This window comes from Rhineura floridana, chromosome 3, assembly GCF_030035675.1.
Source record: "Rhineura floridana isolate rRhiFlo1 chromosome 3, rRhiFlo1.hap2, whole genome shotgun sequence".
NCBI lineage: Eukaryota > Metazoa > Chordata > Lepidosauria > Squamata > Rhineuridae > Rhineura > Rhineura floridana.
In genome coordinates, this window is record NC_084482.1 from 63,295,928 (window position 1) to 63,316,630 (window position 20,703).

Sequence of the window (20,703 nt, forward strand, 5' to 3'; positions counted from 1 at the left end):
AATCCCTGTTGAGTTATCTTTCCAACCCCTGCTATACAGACATGTTAGAAGGCTATTGATGCTGAAAACAGAAATTAGTTTTGGCTTTTTGTCTGTGGAAAAATGGAGTGAAATCCTAAGGGAGCACCCTAACTATGGGAAGCTGGTGTACTTTGCACCAGGTTAGGTTAAGCCAGCATAAAATACACCAGATCCAAACTCCATTCAGGAGCGAGGCTACTGCTGCCTGAGCCGGCCCAATCCTAACAGAGGGAAAACAAGTCTTTAAAATAGTTTAACATGCACAGCCCTTTTTGACAGTGTAAGTTCCATCAGATTGCCAGGTCATATGACTAAGCTTAATGGAGTTAGGACACTGCATAAATCTTCCCCAGTCCCACCCCACCATGCCTCTTTTTTTAGGAATTACACTGGCCGGCCTTGGCTGAGCCAGGGTTGTGGACTTATGCTGGCATAGACCTGGCTGAGCTGGAGCCCTGCCAGATCCTAACTCTCTTATCCCAGTGGATCTTGGGTTTGTATTCCTTCCTATGACAGATTTTTAATGGATAAAAATGACTCCTTTAATGACTAACAGTCATTTAAAGTCTGTTGTGATATGAACTTTTATAGGCAAGGACCAAGCAAAATCCATGGGTCAAATGCTGCTATTGTAATGTTACAGGAACATGTACATCCTTGATTCTATGCAGTTCAGTTCAATGAAATTTTCTTGGTGGGACAAAAGAAGAAATGTTGGCTAAGTCAGGATGAAGATTGACTTCAGTTTTTGGATGGTAGCTAAAATAAACTTCTATAAACATGAATTTGACTTATTTTTTTAAAAAACCTTTCTGGCTTAAAAATTGATGGACTTCCCCTTCATCCATTATCCCCATTCACCCTCAAAATCTATCCCAGAGGGTTCTCCAGCTCTCTGGAACAAATCTGAGGGTGCCCAGGAGGCTGGAAAGGAAGTGAACTACTGTTGCATAAGTGGAAGTCTGCTGCATTACCAGAATAGCAGCGTAGGATACAACCATATGAGCAGAAAATTGTGGACCAGCCTACATGAAATGCTCAGTCATGTTGTGTTTCCCTTGATATTTTCTTGTATAAAATGAGCTGCAAAAGTTTTGTTATAGGACTGAAGAGGTGGTATGGGTAATGTCTGTGGGTGCCCTCCAAACCTGTAATTCTGTGTCTGTAGAGATGGAGTTTGTAGTAAAGGAATCTGCTGAACTGGTCAAACTAGTTTCTTTGTTAGGGTAATGGGTTCTGGCCAAGTCTCTCAAGTATCCAGTCTAAAGACTTGGTCAAGAGCAGATGTGTTGCCATAGGAACAAATACTCTGGGATGCTTCTTGAGGAAGGGAACCCTCCGCACCCACCCCAGCTAGGGCCAAGAGATAGCCTGTGTGTTTTTGAGTTAGTCTGAGCTGGAAGCTGGAAAGAGAGTCTTGCTTTCTGTGTTGAATCCAAAGCAGCTATGGCTTTTGGGGCGCCTCCCTAGTAGCCTAATGGGGAAGCAAGATCTGTTAGAGTATTAATGCTACAAGTCCCTTCCATCTTATGCTCAATTTGTATATCTGTGTAAAGAAAACCTCATATCCTAAAGACATCACAGTTTCCAGTCACCTTCATTCCAAGTGCAGGAACCCCTGGAAGCCTCTCATTGCTCAGAGACTGGGGTGCACACAACAGTTGCCAATCCAGAGGAAGATGGGCGTGGGTGGTTCACATGACTGAGCATCACTTAGTTCAGCCCATAGCCATTACTGTCTGAGAGAAATGGTTACCAATTTTTACCAGTACAACTGCCCCTACATTTCTTTTATTGCAACATCAGGTTCTGGTCTTCATTGTCTCTTTGAGTGCTTCCAGATGAAATATCCAATGCTACTCACATACAGAGTAGACCTGTCGAAATCAATTATTATATCGTTTATTTATGTATTGCTTTTTGGCCCAAAGACTTAAGTCCATTGATTTCAATGGGTCTATTCTGTGTATGACTTGGTTGGATATAATTCTTTGCATGCTGAATCAGCAATTTTACATCCACAACCAAGAGTGCTTCCACATCTGGATGATTTAGCAGCACCCTATCACTGCTGTTTCACAGGAATACCATCTCTGCTTTGAGCATCCAAATCTCATTGTATAGCCAAGTGATCATTCCTCCTTTCCCCAGCCCCAAATGTTGGTGGGATGGGAGAGAGAATTTTCATTGGGATCATGGTGTGGAGGGGAAGGGCTTAAATAGTCCCTCCCCCATGCAGCATAATCATGATCCCCCCCCCGCTTTAACTGGGTGGTGATGGCGGAAAAAAAGATACAGATAAAAAGGCAGCGGTGTTGGAAAGAGAACGGTTAAAGTGATAAGAGTTAATTAGGAATAAAGATGCTGCCTTATATTAAGCCAAGCACTGGTCCATCCAGTAGCAGGTAGTGGGAGGGGCAGTGGCATGTACCTGACCTCCCAGCAGGTGGGTCGCTGCTGCTTACCAGGGAAGGCGGCAGAGAGGTCAGTGCTGTGCAAATTCACCAGCAGGAGTGCTGTATTGGCTCTGCAGGATCATGTGGACAGAATCAAACTCCTGCTGCCTTGCCCCTCCCAATCTCCCCCTCAGTAAGAAGCAGTACCCACCTGCTGGGAGGTCAGCTAAGTGCCACCACTCCCCCTGTTGTCCATTACTGAGTCCATCTAGCCCTGTCTGGAGATGCCAGGGACTGAACCTGGAACCTTTTGAATGTAACACGTGTGCTCCTCTACCACAGTTCTTCCTCAAAGAACCTAGAGGGGATTCCTAAAGAGAGAGAGAGAGAGAGAGAGAGAGAGAGAGACCACCGAGAATGACTAGAGCACTATCTAGTCAGGCCATCTATATAGGCCAGAGTAGGTGTGCAATGCCATTTACAGCTGAGGAACTTGCAGTTTCAGAAATATTTGGCCTTCTATTCCTCTATTTTTATTTCTGTGTTAGGCTTTATTCTTGTTTAATTTTACTTTAGTTTTAAGCTGTTGAATTAGTTACTCTGTATTGTTTTATATAAAGTTGTATGTTTTGATATTTTTATGAATGTATGTGCTCATTGACACTAGCATTATTTGCAATTGTTCCTATTATGTGTTTTGAATTATATCTATTGCTCTTGATTATTTGAAATGTTGTGAGCTGCTTTGGGCACAGCTTTGTGGGGAAATAGCCTACAAACAGCTTATGATGATGGTGGTGTTTTTTAAAAAAGAGTCAGATATTTTGACTGGGGGTGGGGGAAATGGGAGCTGAAAAAGGAGAAAGGGAGAAGACATAATGCTGAACAAAGTGTGCTATTTCCACAGTAAATGCCCAGGGTGGAGGCAGTTCAAGTCCTATGGAGAAGGATTGTGCTGATCCTTGTTAGCCAAAAAGCATGAGCAGGATCAGTATAGGTTGCACAGTCCAAATGACAACTCTAACACTAACTGCTTCCCTCCAAGATTATTAGTACCACTTCAGTGAAAGAATAGTTCCCTTCCCTCTTTCCGGATGAGTGCCATGTTCATTGGGCAAAGCAGCTGTCCAGATGAAGCCTTGTTCTTTATTTCCACCTTTGCTCTAGTCTGCTTGTTGCAGTTTCGACTTCCCCCGAACTAGATTTCAGCTGCCCAGATGGTGACCCATCCACATGTGACATTATTCGCTTCCCTGATGTTACAATGCTGAAATAAGTAAAATGCAGGCAGGCACAAAACAGATATGGCAGGCAAAATCATGAAAGGGAGGTGCGGGCAGAGAGTTTGGGAAAAGATGCTTGTGACTGTGTGTCATATCTATGGTGCCAGGCTATGGTCTGAAGGCACATGAGGTCAGCCCCCTGCTGAAGCTAAGCTAAGAGCCATACGACAATGGAACCAGTTACCTAGACAGGTAGTGGGCTCTCTGACACTGGAGGCATTCAAGAGGCAGCTGGACAGCCATCTGTCGGGAATCCTTTGATTTGGATTCCTGCATTGAGCAGGGGGTTGGACTCGATGGTATTATAGGCCCCTTCCAACTCTACTGTTCTATGATTCTAAGGTCAGGTCTGGTCACTGCCTGGATGGGAGACCGCCTGGGAACCATACGTAAGCTGCCTTGTGTTTCTATAATGAAAAGGCGGGGTATAAATGTAATACATAATAATAAATAATGTCTACTTTGAGCCTACATCAATTGATAGCTTGAATTTGCTCTTTTTAATCTAATTCTCAAACCATTCCTTTAAAGCTGATGTTGTCCTCTAGGTTTTAATCCTGGGCAGTAACTATGGTATTGTTTTCCATGGTAGATATAAATAATGCTGTTTAAAGTATTTTTCTGGTGATGTAAATTTTTTAAACAAAGAAAGTAGTTCAAGGATGGAAGGGCGTGCACACCATGCACATTAACAAACACAATGACCATTCATATAAGCTATTTAAAGGTTTATTGGACTAGAAAATGGCAATACACATTTTAAGCCACTAGAAATTACAGTCCTGTTTATATAAGAGCCACCTTCACATTTAGGGGGGAAAATGTAAAAAATACTCAGATAGCCATTTTTGTCATTATTGAGGAGATAGCTTTGCTCACTGCCACTAGTAATATTCCTTGCACAATATACATATTGCTGTATACTGAAACTATTGTATTGTATATAAGGCATTATTTGCATAGTTAATAGTGTTTGGAACACTGAATCTGTCAATGTGAATTGGAGGCAGAATGGTTGCTAACAGGTTTCTCAAAGCTGAATATCCTAGTGTATATATACACATATATAGAGGATTCAATTGCAAATTGTATTATGCTAGTGAAAACATACAGAAGCAGAAGCTTAGCTTTTTTTAATTGCCAAAACTTTCTGCTATTTCCTAAATAAGCCCTTTAAAAAAGTTATGCTAGAAAAACATTCCCCAAACCTAGGTGCCCCAAAGAATGATTGACTAAATAAATTCAAGTATTGTCTGCATAAGATTTCATTTCTAAAAGCAGCCTGGGTTTGATATATTATGATCCGTTAAATCAGCCTGCCCTCAAAACATGAAGAAAAAAATGAGTATTTTGGAAAAATTTCAACCTGAAGTGGTAATTCTACAAATAGGAAGTAACATCAGTATAGCCTTGAAGTACTTCCTTTGTGGAATAAAAGATTGATAAAACCACTGTGGTTTTACAGTAATTAATGGTTTCTAACCACTAAGGTCCATCAGACATGATTTTCTATACAGGTGAATGATTCAATAAATTGATACATATTTCAGGGAGGCAAGCAACAAAGTTCAAAAAAGCTTGTGATAGTGTGGTAGCATGACAAAAGAAAACAAATATCTTTGAGGTTACTCAGGAAATTTATAATTAATAACTCAAGGGTTGCCTTACATTTCATGGTTTATGTTTTCAAACTCTGTTCTTGGGAACAGGAAACAAAGGCTAAGTAAACAGAAGCATTGGCTATCAAGCTTTAATGAAACTCTAGAGCTTATGATGAAGATCAGTCACAACCTACTACACTAAGGTGGCGATCCTGTATATCCATTTACCTGGGAGTAAGTCCCATTGAACTCAATGATACTTCCTTCTGAGTAAGCATGCCTAGGAGTGCACTGTAAATCATTCTTATTTCTCAGGACTTCCTTCTGCCTAAGATGGAGGACTGTTTTGCCTTCAAAAGGCTAGAAGCAAGATAGGCTACACTAGAGTCCATGTCCTTCCAACTTCCCTCCACCCTGTGGGTGAAGGGAACCTTCACAATGCTTTAAATCTCAATGCATTGTTTTCAAAGATATCACGGAAGCTTTTGGTCCTGTGTGGTGTAGTGGAAAGGGTCTAGATAATTTGACATCAAGTCTGTACAGGTCTGATGTAATTGACAACCTCTAACAGGAAGATACTGTTTTTGGGATACAGCAGATATGAAGTGGTTGACACAACAAAGTGCATTTGTGTTGTTCACAAGTTTTACTTTCACATCCAAGAGCAGCACCCTCAGAATGGAACTTCAGTCTCTTTCTCAAGCCCACATAACTCTTGGGGCCAAACCACTTAGAGACCCTTTCCAGTCTTCATATTACAAGGATTTATTCTGAGGAACTCAGCTTCATTCAGTCAAAGAGAAAGTCCCGTATTTTGAGGGATTATTTATTTTTCAGTTATGTATGCATATCAGGTTGTTTGGGGGTTTGTTTGTTTCTCAAGCCTTTCAAGATGCCAAAGGGAAAGCCTTAGGAAGAGTCTAGGGATAACTTCATATAGTCTTCAGTTCTGCAAAGAGAAACAAGGAGAAAAATAAAGAGGATGCACTTTCAGTCATGTCCGTGGGTTATTTTGTTGCTGCTACTTTCTGAGATAAGCAGAGGAGAACTGAGTTTAGGGAGGGAGTTTGAAGGAAAGTTTCTGAACCACCCAGGCACACACAAAAAGCACTTAGCAGAAAAGGTGCCTCAAGATTTCAGGCATTTGCTTCATCATTTGCAGCAGGATAGTCTAAGCCTAAGACAGCGAGTACTCAGAAACCTCTTGCTTTGCATCAGGCATCTTTCAAGTTCTTCTAGCCCTGCAAACTGAAAATGGACAAGGATCCCTTGAAAATAAATTGGTATGTCTCAGTGTCCTCCCACCTCAAACATTTCACCCTTTGGCTATCCCAAGAAAAGTGTGACTAGACCCTTAGCATGTTGCATGATGTGTGCACGCTAAATCTGGGCCTATGAACTTATTCATACAGGTGATACATCTAGAGTTTGGCCTGGGGCTGGCACTGCTCAGACACTACAGATTAGGCATAGCCATTCCACGGTTGACAGAAGCCATTTTTACTGGCCCAAGGAAATGGAGCTTGCAATGGAGGGAATTACTGCAGTGCATAGCTGTAAGTAACCAAACTCCTTTCCCCTAGCAGTGCAATCCTTTCCTACATTTTCCAGCATTACTTCTTTTTCCTGTTTTCAACTGCACATGTTTTTCATAAAAATCAAAGACTGGGTCAGCAGTTCATAAATATTAAGAGGGCACAAGCTTGCTAAGGTCAGCTGTTGAGACAATATGGGAACTGGTAACCATTTATCATAGACAGCAATGGACACAATTACTGCTGATAAGTAAGACATGGCTAGTTATGTATCAGACAAAATGAGTTCACACTTAATCATCCAGTAGAAAAAGGTACATTCGGTATTCCTTTTAATGCTGGAAAGTTTCTTATTAATTTACAAAAGGCAGCATAGTCCAATCACACTCAAAAGTTACTGTCCCCCTTTTATAGACTGAATAAAGAAAAAAGAGGCAAAGTGAATGAGTCAAGGACCATTTATACTGATGTTGACCTACTGAAGTTAATCAGGCTAAAGCAGTGTAAGTGATCATGATATACCTCTACAAGGTTGCAGTTAACAAGCTGATGTGTCTGCCCTTAAACCAGTTTTGCCTCATTTCTGTCAAAGGAGCTTCACGGATTAAAAGACAGGCAGACTGTATTTCAATGCCATTACTCTGTTCAGAAATGGTCCATTTTTAAAGTAGCTTTGGGAGCAACAGGCTTACAGAGCAATTCTAATTATAAGAAGGTGGCATAACTGAGGCCCGTATAACTTGTGCCAGCGTAAATTAACCCTTTCCAAACTACATTCAGGAGCCTGTGGAAGGGACTACTGCCACCTGAGCTGGCAGGTGAATATGGGTCCAGGTTTTAAGGACTGGGCCCTAGATCTCATGACCAAACTGAATGAGGTTTGGAATATATGTAAATCACTCTTTGCCCTGTCCTGCCCCTCCTTTGGGGGATTGTTGTTGTTATATGCCTTCATGTCAATTTCGACTTATGGTGACCCTATGAACCAGTGACCTCCAATAGTATCTGATAGAAACCAGATCTTGTAAGTTCAGGTCTGTGGCTTCCTTTATGGAATCAATCCATCCCTTGTTTGGTCTTCCTCTTTTTCTACTCCTTTCTGTTTTTCCCAGCATTATTGTCTTTTCTAGTGAATCATGTCTTCTCATTATGTGTCCAAACTATGATAACCTCAGTTGCATCATTTTAGCTTCTAGTGATGGTTCTGGTTTAATTTGTTCTAACACCCATTTTTTTTGTCTTTTTCGCGGTCCATGGTATTCGCAAAGCTCTCCTCCAACACCACATTTCAAATTAGTTGATTTTTCTCTTATCTACTTTTTTCACTGTCCAACTTTCACATCCATACAATTCCACTGGCTTAAGTTCCACTGGCTTCAGCTCCATCAGTTGAGCCAAGGTAAGGGGCTTACAGTGGCCTATTTCTGGTTCAGCCACGATGAGGGACTTTCGCTGGAATAGCTCTGGCTGAGCTAGCAAAGCCTAAGATCTGCCAAATCCAAACTCTCTTGGGTTTGGATTTCGCTGTTAATAACCTACCTAGGCATGTCCTGTCAACTCTTTTTGAGGTGTGGGACTACACCGCAGTTATCTTCATGCCATAAATATTAGTTTAAGGTATTTTATTCAGTCTATCATTTCAGCTGAAACCCTTCTCCCCAATCTTAAAACAAATAATTTCAGTATCAGTTGTCAACATAAGCAGCATTGTGCAAAACAGAGATCTGCATGCTTTTGGATTCTAGCATTGCGGCCAGTCACTGACTTTAGTACCTTTAGGAAACAAAAGAACATATATGTGTTCTTCTGAATCCTTGATGCATCTTCTTCATGCAGAGGAAAAGGAGGTTAACTAGTAGATAACACACTTTTAAGTCATAAGACAATTACTGTAAAAGTTTGGAAATACAATCTCATTTTGCCCATGGCCACTCCAAAATGCACATTTCTGAACAACTTGCTAACAGTCCAGTCCACCTATTTAAGCCAGTGTACCTGGATTTTACCAGAAACATCAGGAATTGCATAAGATGATCCCTTTCTATACAGGAAATTCATCTGATGTATTATTAGCTAACCTTGTATGTCTCTTTGGTAGGAGCACAGTTCCAAAATACTGTACAAATGGTAAGAGGAGGACTGAATTATAACTTCTTGAAATTATGGGAATGTGAGGTAATAATTCCTTGATAGTCCTCAATTCCCACATTTTCTTCAGTATTTTCCTGTAGCTGCCTAACCCATTTATCCCCCTTCCTATTGCTTGCTGACAGAGAAGAATGCCCAAAAGTCGGCAGATGAAGAATGACAGGCTTGCTTAGGGAAGGACTGGTATAACACAAAAGATATGAGATGGAAATTTTGTAAAGGGTTGCTAGGTGGGGCACATATGAAGAAAAAAAGAGAGCAGGGGAGAACTAGAAGCTGAGCAGAAATGGAAAAGAATCAGAAGCTCAAAGCAGCATTCTCATTGCCCATCTGTTTTCTCTATGCCTTTTTACTGCACTTGTAAAGAAGAGAGTCTTTAACTCACTGATCAAAAGTCACCATGATCCCCACCCCACCTGCGCCTATATGAATGATTTCATAATGTAATGAAATCAACTTCTGCATGGCTGAAAGAAGCCTTAGACCACTTCTGTCATATGCCACTGGTGTTTAGGGAACATGTAGCAGGCAATACAGCTGTATTTCTAGGTGGGGTATTTTTGAGGGGGGGCACATAGTACCAGCCAATTCCCCTCCCCCACTCACTGATAGAGAGAATGTGAGGGACTGGCCAGGGGAAGGGAAAGGCAGTGACCTTCTCCCTCACTCCTCCTCCATGCAGAGAGTGCGTTAATTTACATAATGGGCTATGTAAAGGTCAAGTTAACACAAAATTTAGTATGAACAGGAATTAAATGACTGGCATATTTTCTGTTTCATAAGAAAAAAGGATGTAAAGGACTTCTGGGAAGGGTGACTTCGCTTGTGCCTGCTTTTGAGACGGGCTCCCGCCTCAAAAGAAGCTTATTCAGATATAAATCAGTCAGAACATTTTTTTTTGACTGATGAAATTTCTCCCGGGCAGGGAGAAACGTAGAGATCAACCTCAAAAGCCTGTTTTTGTTGGGAGGACTGGATTTCATTAATTTATGAGAAAAGGTCCAGCCAGCAATGCCGGACGGACTTCCGAACAAGCTCTATCTGATTAATGCGATACGTTTATCTTTTCTTCAAAGAGAAAACGGACTAACAGGCAAGCACCCTTCTTTCTATTCTTTTTTTTACTTGGTTTAAATTGTTGCAGCAAAAAGAGATTTGTCAAATGAATCAGCTTTAAAGAACTTCTGGGTGAGCTATAACTCTTCTCTGTTATTCACGAAATTAACAGCTTATCTCTGTTTCTATTGCAAAAAGCTGTCCCGGAAGTGCATTCTAAAGATATAAACAGAAGAGGGATTTCTATTCCGAGGAACATTATATTGTCTGGGACTATTCTCTTTTTGGTCTATTTTATTTTGACGAATCTGCTTCTTCACGACGCCACTAACTGTTTTGATGCTGGAAACTAAATTTGTTTTGTGTTCTTGAACATAGAGAGATAAGGCAGGCTGCTCTGTTTATACTGTGATGTCATCAAGCCTGGAATATTAACCCAATTGTTGCTGAAATAAGAAGTGGTTCTTCTTTATTTTTGTTTTGTTTTGTTTTCGTGGTTTTAAAAATGGCAATCAAGAAAGTGGCTGAGAATCTGGAAGTAATTATGTTTCAGAAAATAATGGATGAGATTGAGATAACGAAACAAACCCTGCGACAGGGCAGTAAGGAGCTGAAAATTGAACTGAGCAAAATGACGCAGGAGCTTAAAGAAATAGGGGATCCTGTGAGAGAGGAGAATGAGATCAGAGATGAGAAAAGAAAAAATAAAGGGAAGATACAAGCCCTGGAGATTGAAACAAATGTGGAATTGGAAAAAGATCTGGAGTTTATGGATATTAGAAATAAAATCTACTGTTTGGAATTGAACGTTATCTCTGAAGAAATTAATGAAGATATTAGAGATAAAGTTATCAATGGCTTGGATAATCTTCTGGACTGGAATGACGTGATGGAGCTTGATATAGAGAAAATCTATGGAATTAACTGCAGCCATGTGACAATGGAAAAACTCTCAAGAGATGAGCCAGTGCATTTTGTAAAAAAGAAGAACACAGATATGACTTTACAACAATATTTCAGCAACTTATTCAGAATTGATGGCAAGAAAATATTTGGGATAGAGGAAATTCCCATCAGACTCTTATTATATGACTATGGCTATGACAGCAAGATTATTATGGAATACTGATAATGGAAGATTGGACACTGAAATTACTGGACTTAACAGGACTATTGAAGATGGAAGATGGAATTAATATGGATAATGGAATAATGGCTATTGAAATTATTGGACCTAACAGTTTTTGATGAGATGGATTAATTGATATGTTTATTTGGACTATGGTTATGACAATAAGATTATTATTATTATTAACGAGATGGATTAATCGACATGTTTATTTGGAGAAAAATTGATAGATATATTTCTTAAAGAATTGAAACCTCTCTTTGACTTTTTGTGGAAAGAATAAAGTAATGTTTATGAGATTTGATGATTAATTAAGATAACTACTGGAGGAAAGTGATTTTATAATATAATTTAAGAGACAGGATTGTTATATATTGTAGACCTACAACTGATTTGATCTGCGACAAATGGGAAGTCAACATTTTATTTTTTTGTTTAATCATTTTTGTGTTGTTTTGTTTTTTGTCTTTGAATGTTTTATGATTTTGTTTTGTATGTTTTATGAAAATTTGAATAAAAATTATTGTAAAAAAAAATACTCACATACTGGAAATAAGATGTAACTTCGAAATTATCTTATAGCTAATTGTTTCAAATATTCTTAATGGAGATTCTTTGTAATAAGGAATTGTCCATGGGCTCATTTTCTTTTAATAAAACACTTTGGATTACCTTCAAAAAAAAAAAAAAAAAAAAAGGATGTAAAGGAAACATTGAACAAGGGGATACCAAAAGGTGTGACTCCTCCTTGAGGGTCCCTCCTTCTAGTCTTGTTCCTGAACTTTAGATTTTCCTTCCTTTTGGACAATCAAAGGAAAACTTTTTCATTTGTTGCTATATAAAGGACTAACTAAGCAATTAAAAGCTAAATGTGGAAAGCAATTGGATTTTTTCCTACTGTTTGCTGGGCTGATTTTTCTGTCCAGGAACCCTGAAAAGGCCTCATGCAGAGGAAAAAGAAGAAAAATAGCCACTATGATTGTGAGTATAATGAGTGCTTTACAAGAGTAAAGAGTAATTTAAGGTAGATTTTTATCTCTTTATTTCACCCTATAGCAATAAGCACCCAGTCCTGCTTTACTCATGATAACAACTACAGAATAAACAAACTCTTACTTCTTAATGTAGGCAAATAATGCTAGCTGGGTAGAGAATACAATTGAAACTGAAAAGCAGAGCAAAGGAAATTCCAAGTTCTAGTTGAACTCTAGCCCATAATATAAAGTTCTAATATTTAACTCTTCAAAGGTCTTCAAAGGCTACCCCATTAGCTACCAGGCCACGTGCAAGGTCCAGGTTTTGTTGTACAAAGCTCTATGCAGCTTGGGACCAGGATATCTGAAAGACACTACCCCTTATATATCTAGTCGTTCACTGCACTCTGCAAGTGAGGACCTCCTGCAGATACCATCTTATCAGGAGGTCCATTCCGCACAACATAGGAAGTGGACCTTTAGTGTAGTGGCACTTACCCTTTGGAATTCCCTGCCATTAAATATTAGAGAGGCACCATCTCTGTTATTTTTTCGGTTCCTACTGAAGACCTTCCTCTTTCAATGAACCTTTTGAGTAGAGACCTATCCCAGTCTGTGTTGGAATTATTTTTTAAAGATGTCTTTAAAGATACTTTGTTTTAAGATGTTTTTAAAGATGCTTTGTTTTAAGATGTTTTTAAAGATGCTTTGTTTTAAGATGTTTTAGAGCGGTTTTTAGTGTTTTATGTTTACCGCCCTGGGCTCTTTCTGGGGGGAAGGGCAGGACATAAATTTAATAAAGAAATAAATGTCATGTTACTATATGGAAAAATGGACTGCCTTCAAGTCGATCCTGACTTATGACTACCCTGCGAATAGGGTTTTCATGGTAAGCAGTATTCAGAGGGGGTTTACCATTGCCTCCCTCTGAGGCTAGTCCTCCCCAGCTGGCTAGAGCCTGCTCAGCTTGCCACAGCTGCAAAAGCCAGCCCCTTCCTTGTCTGTAACTGCCAGCTGGGGGGCAACTGGGCTCCTTGGGACTATGCAGCTTGCCCACGGCTGCACAGGTGGCAGGGCACATAACCCCTGAGCCACTCACTGTGGGGGTGATATACAGGCTTTTTCAGGATCACTCAAGTAGTTATAGGGTGACTGTGATCATAAAAAATCTACCCTCAGTCGGGGAAAATCTTGAGTGAGCAGACTTTTGGAGGTTCTTCCAGATGAGGCTTTCATTGTGCACTTGCCCTGCTTTATTCACTGAATTTTTCAGAGGGTCCTATTCTTAAATTGTTCTTGTTCTTAAAACAAGCTGTCACTCTTTAAATGGTGGTTGTCATTGTCTGTCAAGCTACCAATTAAAAAGGCAATTTTAAAAAATCCTAGAGGGGCAAAGTACAGCTTGGGGGGGGGAGTGCACCCATTTGCCCCACCCTGGCTACAGAGTTGTTGAGACAGCAATTTCTTTGGGGAAGAGATTGTAATTTTATCTACAACTTTTCATTTCTCTCTCTTTTAATAATAATTGTTACAGTTCTTCAAACACAACTGCTAAGCACTTGTGATCCAGTAGGAGTCTGCAAGGTGCATTAAAAAGAGTCACAGCTCAGTTTGCACATAACCCTCTGTCAAACTATAGCTTAGCGTGAATGAGCAAGTTTGGCTTAGCATTATGTGTGAACCTAGGCTTCTGGTTTGTCTCCCCCAAACAAACTATGAGCGGTAAGCCAAAAACAAACTTTGTTACAGCTTGTGGTTTGCTTAGAGCAAGACAAACCACAAACTTGGGCTTGCCCGTAATGGTAAGCCAAACCATGGCTTTAACTCTCAGTAGCGCAGTAGCAGCAGGACTGGGGGAAGGGCAAAGCACCACAATATTGTAAATGTGCACCAGCACGCTAAGGCATAGTTTGGTTTGGTGTTGTGTGCAAATCAAGGCACCATGCAGGAATATCCAGCATATTCCTATTGCTGGAATGACATTGCAGAAATGAACATTCTCTGGTCTGCATGCTCTAATGCTGGCTAATTATGACTGAAGAGAAATGAATGGCTTGGCAGCTATGCTGACTGCAGTAACACCCCAGAAGTGGCCTCAAGACTCCCACGCTTCTTCTCCACCCTTGAGTGCTCTTATCGTGCTGCAGAAGATGAAAAGCAAAAAGGAACAGAAACTTACCAGTCTCTCTCATCCCAAAGAAACACCATGCTAGACAAGAAAGCAAAGCTGCTGATCAAGGAGTGGGAGGAGAAGGAGAATGCAAGCAGCAAAAGGGCAAACGACAACAGGAGGAGATGTTATTTACCATCCCAAGGCTACTTGCCGCCCTGGGCTCCTACTGGGAGGAAGGACGGGATATAAATCAAATAAATAAATAAATAAATAAATAAATAAATAAATACTCACACAAGGATTCAGCAAGCAAAAAATCATGGGAGGAGCAAGCAGAGGGGGTGCATGCACAGTGGAGAGCAGGGTTGGCAGATGCCAAAAAGGCACCTGCTCATGTGTATCCCCTACCCCTTTGAAGGCCTAGCTGTGTTTTATGGAAGGGGAAGTCAGTAACATGTCTTGGCAGCATTGATTCATTCTCTACAATCACTTCTTTCCTTTTTCCCATTAGGAGGAGCTGTCTTTTGATATCAGTCCAGTCCAAACCTGCAGTGGTGCAACCAACAGTGATGCTTTGTGACTACAAAGACAATCTTGTAAGTTGGCCTTAAAAAAACTAGAAGCAGTCCAAAAATGAAAAATCCTTGCCCTTCTTGCCCTACCTGTTGGATTTCAGCAAGAAAATTGTGGTGCGCTAACATTTATTTTCAAAGTAATGGTGTTATAGTTCTTTCCATTGTATGAGATTTGTGTTTCAGAGTGTGTTACGCAAATTTGCTGCAAGCTATGTCCACTGTGTCTTAGATGAAGGGCAGGTCAAACAGATGAGCTACTTCTCTGTGTCTGCTTGTATTCACTGTGTTTGCTTACATTCACTCCATTCCCTTTTTCCTCACTTGGGATCAGCACATTTCAGGGTTAAAGTAGCTGTGTGATGGTAAACATAATCCCTGACTATTGGCCATGCTTGCTAGGGCTGGTGGGAGTTGTAGTTCAGCTATATCTGAAGGGTCAAAGGTTTCCCACTCCTGGGCTAGTAGAACGTATGCGAGTTGTAATCTGCAATGTCACCACCATCTTCTTTCCCCACTTTGCCTCACTGGCTGCCAATGGTTGGTAGCAGGAAAACATAAAATCATGCTGTCACAACACAAGGTACGTTCCACTACACATTACAGAAGCAGGGAGAGGAGCTAGATGTATAACTGCCACTTTTATTGACAGCTGCACATTTCTAATGATGCCTCTAAAACTGCTGTAGGGCTCTCTGTACCTACCATCCATAGCACCTGATGATATCAAGTGGTGGTTAAAATAGAATGACATTTTGTTTCCCAGGTGGGGTGACATTATGAAAGCACTTTGAGCTTCATGGGTCTTTCAAAACTCATATGTTGTCCTTAGCCTCTGGCTGACCCTAAAACTGGGAGGGGCATTATCCTGGGTTAAGCATATGTGCACAGACACACACCTCGAAATGGAAATCTCACACGAATCAGCCACAGTTTCTTACTACCCAGTGCCTTAGTCATAGGCCCAAACCCTCAGTGCAAGGGCCCCACTTTCAATTTCTCTCATCTATGGCACTAAAACAAGATATTGTGGATTATATACTACTCAGGGTAGACCCACTGAAATTAATGGACCTTAGTGAATCACGGTAATTAATATCAACAGATCTGTTCTGAGCTGAGCTAATATTGGCCACAACGGAAAGTGCAGCAGAAAGAGAAATTTGGCAGCAAAATGAACAAAAAACACATGGCTCTAAAATGGGCAAGTTTCCCCCTCACTCCCATCCCAGCCAGATCTGCTGCTTTGCTAATCTTTAGCCGAGTACAAAAGACTCTCTCAAGACAGTTGCAAACTGGTCTGTGTAGGCTTATTCTGGACTTCAGTGAGTTGCTGCAGCCTGGTGAACAAGAAAAGCTGTGTTTCTACCCGCTTGCTTAGATACGCTGAACAACCTGCAGTACCTTGGTTTTATACCATGGGTAGAAACCCATTCACTGTTCTGTTGGTTCCAGTGCATCTCCATCTTTCTCTTCTGAAAATGGGGGCACACAACACTAATCAAACCTTTTTCCTGTAAAACCTGGTGGGAGCAGCTCAAGTATGGGTTTTTTGATTTAAAAAAATCAGCTTCAAAGAGATTTCGCAGCTGATTGGCAGATCAACCCAAGCCCCTCCAGGTGTGGCTAATGGAAATGCTTTGCTCTAGGCAACTAGTGCGCTCACAGTCCGTGTTAACTGCCAAGGTTTCTCCAAAGAATGCTTGGCGAGAGCCACCGCTGCTGCCACCTTCAAGCCACAATTCCAAGGTTTCCCTGGGTGGAGCAACTGGTCGTAAAGCCAGTTCAGATCTGGTGTGGTTAAGCCCCTATAACACAAAAAAGGTAAAGGGATTTTGCAGCTGGAGACTTAAAACAAGACTTCAAATCAGAGAAGCTTGCCAAGATCTACAGAGGGCGCCCCAACACCAGGAATGTCATATTGTTCCCTCAGGAAAAGGTAGTGTAAATAACTAGAAGTCTGGAAAGGACCAAGTCTAGAATCAGATCCTGCCTTGAATTATTGCAGCTTTTAGGATCAAATGCCAATATGAACAGAACTGGACATATACATGGGATAATTCACAAATAACTTTCTGAAGCTGTCTTATCCCCCTGCTTCTAAAATACATCTTTTAGACTTCCAAATAGGCAGGTGGGAGGGAGAGGGGGGGGAAAGGTAATGTTTTATAAATAAATATATAATCCAGAACCCATTTGAAATCTACTGGATGTACTTCCAGGCAGTGTCCAGTGTCAGGACTGGAATGGGATGTTTTGCTCCCTTGACGACTAAGTTTAAGTGCAAGTTTGCTATTTGAAATGGCTTGTGGACTGCAGCTTTTGGCTGCAGTCCAAAACCTTGTTACTTTAGGCCAGCTTAAATTATTATCTTGGGATATTTGCAACCCTGACAAGGTTGGCACCAGGGGCCGGCACTGCCAGGCACCTATTGAGGTCCACACTCCTATAGAGGGCCCACTCCCAATCCCTGCAGCCTTTTGGGCCAGCTGCTGCCCCCGCTTGCTGTTGCTACTGGTTCCTTTGCCATCTTGGAGTAAGCAAGGAGAATGGGCAGCACCCTCTGCATGCCTTATCCTCATTCTCTTTGGAAGGGGTGCCAAATGAGCCCAAAGGGAGATGCATGGAAATAAATAGTGGCAACGGTCATGCGGGAGGAAGGGGCGGGAGCTCATTGACAACATCTTGCCAAAGAGGAGCTGGAATTGCCACTGGACACCAATACTGCTCCTCAGCTACCAAGACAAGTTCTGACATGGAGCTAATCTAAGAGGACAAAGGCTTTTGAGGTGCAGCTCATGGACAGCCTATGCAGTGCAGGTGGATTCTGGCAGACCTCTAGTTGTTTGTTCCTTCCCCAGTCTTGCCATCTGGCTTTTAACCTGAAGCCTTTGGGCTTTTCACTGGAAGCCTTAGCTGCTCTTGATCCCTGGTGGTTCCTGCATCATAGCTTGCTCTTCGCCTCCTTTCCTCACCCTCTGTTCCTGGGGCTGTGACTTTCCTCATTTGCGCTGTAATCTGGGGAACTTTAACCTTGGATTGATCTCCCAGTTGATTTACCTTGGCATGACCATAAACCATAGTCTTCAGCTACCTTCAACCTCTGCTGTTCCTGTCTATTTTCTTGGCCTCTGATGTAGACCAGCTCTGAACATATCCCTTGCATTGCCTTTCCATAGCATTGCTATGTGAAGTGCTCAACTTTTTGTTTTTTTGTTTGTTTTTAAGATTAAAGTTCTTCCCAATCAGAAAACGGACATAACCAGGACATCCCCTGCATTCTCTCCTTGTTGGCCACTGTTTTTCTTGCCAGATTTTGAACTGGCCCCTGTAGTTGTCCCTTGAACTGCAATTTTATCTGGACCAATTAGAGTTTATTAGGATTAGATCCTGGATGAGAAAAGGCTATCAAACCTATGTTAAAGGCAGAGGAGCAAGCCAGGCTGTTATTTATTTATTTATTTAATTATTATTATTATTATTAATTTGTTAACTTTTTATTTTTACAGAAAAAGAAATATCTACATTGACTCCAGAAAAAATATACAGCAATCACCACAACAAAAGCAAAAATTTCACAGGATATACTCCTTACAGGTAATGGAGTATACTAGATCCTTTTACAATTATTGCTGTCGATAGCCATGCTGTTGTTTTTTTCTGGCCAGGTAACAACCCAAGCAAGTACAGAGCTACCGTAGCTGAGTGGTTAAGAGAGCTGTGATTAGAAGTCCCAGGTTCAAGTCTCATTTCTACCATGGATTCAGTAGGTGGCCTTAGGCAAGTCATTCTCTCATCTCCCCCTGCTCTAATCTCAGTCTGGAGAATAATAAATACTACTGACCTTCCTCATTGGGTTTGTAAGGATTACTGAGATAATGCTTACCTGGACTTCTTTGGGAGGAAGGGTGGGATATAAATTTATTAAATAAGTAAATAAATAGATAAAGCATGCAAAATGTTTCTGAATACTTGAGAAGTAGTATATAACTGCTAAACACTAATGATTTGCAGATAAGCAAATCTTTCTTGTCTCCAGTATGAACATTGCTGGAGCTGCTGTGCAAATGGTCCTTTCTAAAGTGCATCCCTCTTATTGCAATAACTATACTGCAAGCTAAGCACTTTTTATTATTGTTGTGTAGTGTCTACATAAACCAGCCTTCCCAACCTGGTGCCATCCAGATATTTTGAACGACAACTCCTATCATCCCTGACCATTGGCCAAGCTAGCTGGGTCTGATGGAAGTGGCAGTCCAAAATGCCTGGAGGGGACCAGGTTGGAAAAGGCTGATTTAAGCCAAAATGCAAGCTTTAGATTATAAACCACAGAGCAAAACTGTGGCAAAGAATATTAGTGGGTTGGGGTCAATGTGTCCTATAATGCATATAGGTTCCAAAATTAAACACCCAGGGCACAATCCCTTCAAAGGTAAACACTTTAAAATCCCATTGATTTCAGTGAGAGATTTCAGCATATGATTCACTGATTAAATTATGGTATTGGTGTGCTACAGTAAAGAACCCAAACTCTGAACTAGAAAGTCAGAACTCAGCGAAGCTACAAATTCAGTGGGTGGCCTTAGGAACACCATTGTCTCTCAGTCTTAATCCCTTACATATAAACACTGTCTTTATTATATAGTCATAATAACACCATTCTGCTGCACACCATTCAGTTTTGGTGGACAATTCCTCCAGGAACAAAAGAGGGCAATTATTACAACCAGAAACTCAACCTAATGCTGAATGGAAAGAAGTGCTATCCAACTCAAAGTAATTCAGTTAGACTGAGATTTTAAATTTCAAATTTGAGAGGCAAGTTTGCCAGACTTGGATGAAGTCAGAATGTGGATTCAAAGATCAGCCAGATGGATCCTGTGAGCTGAGGCATTAAATTCCTGTGGCTCATTCTTGCTATGTTTAATTCTTGCTATCTAGGAGAACTCCAGAGAATGGAAATTAAAGGCCAGTCTATGTCCCACTAGGGAAAGGCCAATGTATCCTGTTTCATATTGATTTGTGGTGCTCATGGTAAATGAAATGGGGCACAGAGGGGAAGGAGGCTAATTAATTAGTTATGAGGAAGGAGAAGGGAAGTGGGAGGTGCGGGAAGGGGGAACACGGGCAACTTTAGTTTCAGATCACATTAGCAGAGGTTATAGGTCGTATCACTACTTCTGAGAAGCATTGTCTCCTTACCAAAAAGATTTGTAAGAATGTTTGTGGCCGAGGACCTAAGGTACTTGCTACAGGGATGTGAGGTCAGAGGTCAGCTCAATCCTGCAACATAAACGCAGCAAACCTGGGTCACATCAAAATGGCAGCATTGTCAGGCAGTTCCTGACTAGGGCAGGGCAGAGCCGGTGGGAGAAAGGCAGTTGTGTGCACACACAAAGGACTGGAGATAAAAGGATTGGACAGTGGATGGCAATGGCTTCCCTCAGCTGATCCAGTTTAGCTCCTTACCTGAGGGCAGCCCTGCCCCAACAAACCAGCTAGAAAGGAGGATTGTTTGGAGAAGCCTGAAATGAGAAATTGCTGATGCCACAGCCAGCACTCAGAGGTAGGGGGAAAGAAGGAAAAAACACAACTGGAGCTTAGAAAACAAACACAAACACACACACAGAAAACATGGCACATTGACAAGAAACAGAGAATCCGTTAGAAGAAATGCAACCATCTGCCAATGCCTATTAGTGCAGGAGGCTGGAGGGAGCTTTGCAAAGGGTTCTGCACAGAGACAGCAAGCATTAAGTATCCCAGTCCAGGTGAATTCTGGAAGGTAAATACATAGCACAGGAGGAAATGCTGTCAAGCCACCATTTGTAACACTGACATTGCAATCCAGGATGGGAAGAGGGGTCATACATTC

At 41.2% G+C, this 20,703-nt stretch overlaps 1 protein-coding gene across 3 annotated transcripts in view; it reads right to left on the reverse strand.

Moving 5' to 3' along the window:
- MXRA7 (matrix remodeling associated 7) overlaps positions 1-20,703 on the reverse strand; it is a 91,341-nt gene that overhangs the window by 1,415 nt on the left and 69,223 nt on the right. The window contains exons 4-5 of one of the 3 annotated variants that reach the window (XM_061616334.1): positions 20,031-20,111; positions 4,414-6,250 (exon numbers count right to left, since the gene is read on the reverse strand). The exons of 1 other annotated variant lie outside the window; for it this stretch is intronic. In XM_061616334.1, the coding sequence (XP_061472318.1) occupies positions 20,078-20,111 (34 nt within the window). In that variant the 3' untranslated portion in view covers positions 4,414-6,250; positions 20,031-20,077. Of the gene's footprint in view, positions 1-4,413; positions 6,251-20,030; positions 20,112-20,703 lie in introns of those variants that run through there. One more of the 3 variants, XM_061616333.1, reaches the window with a different exon arrangement.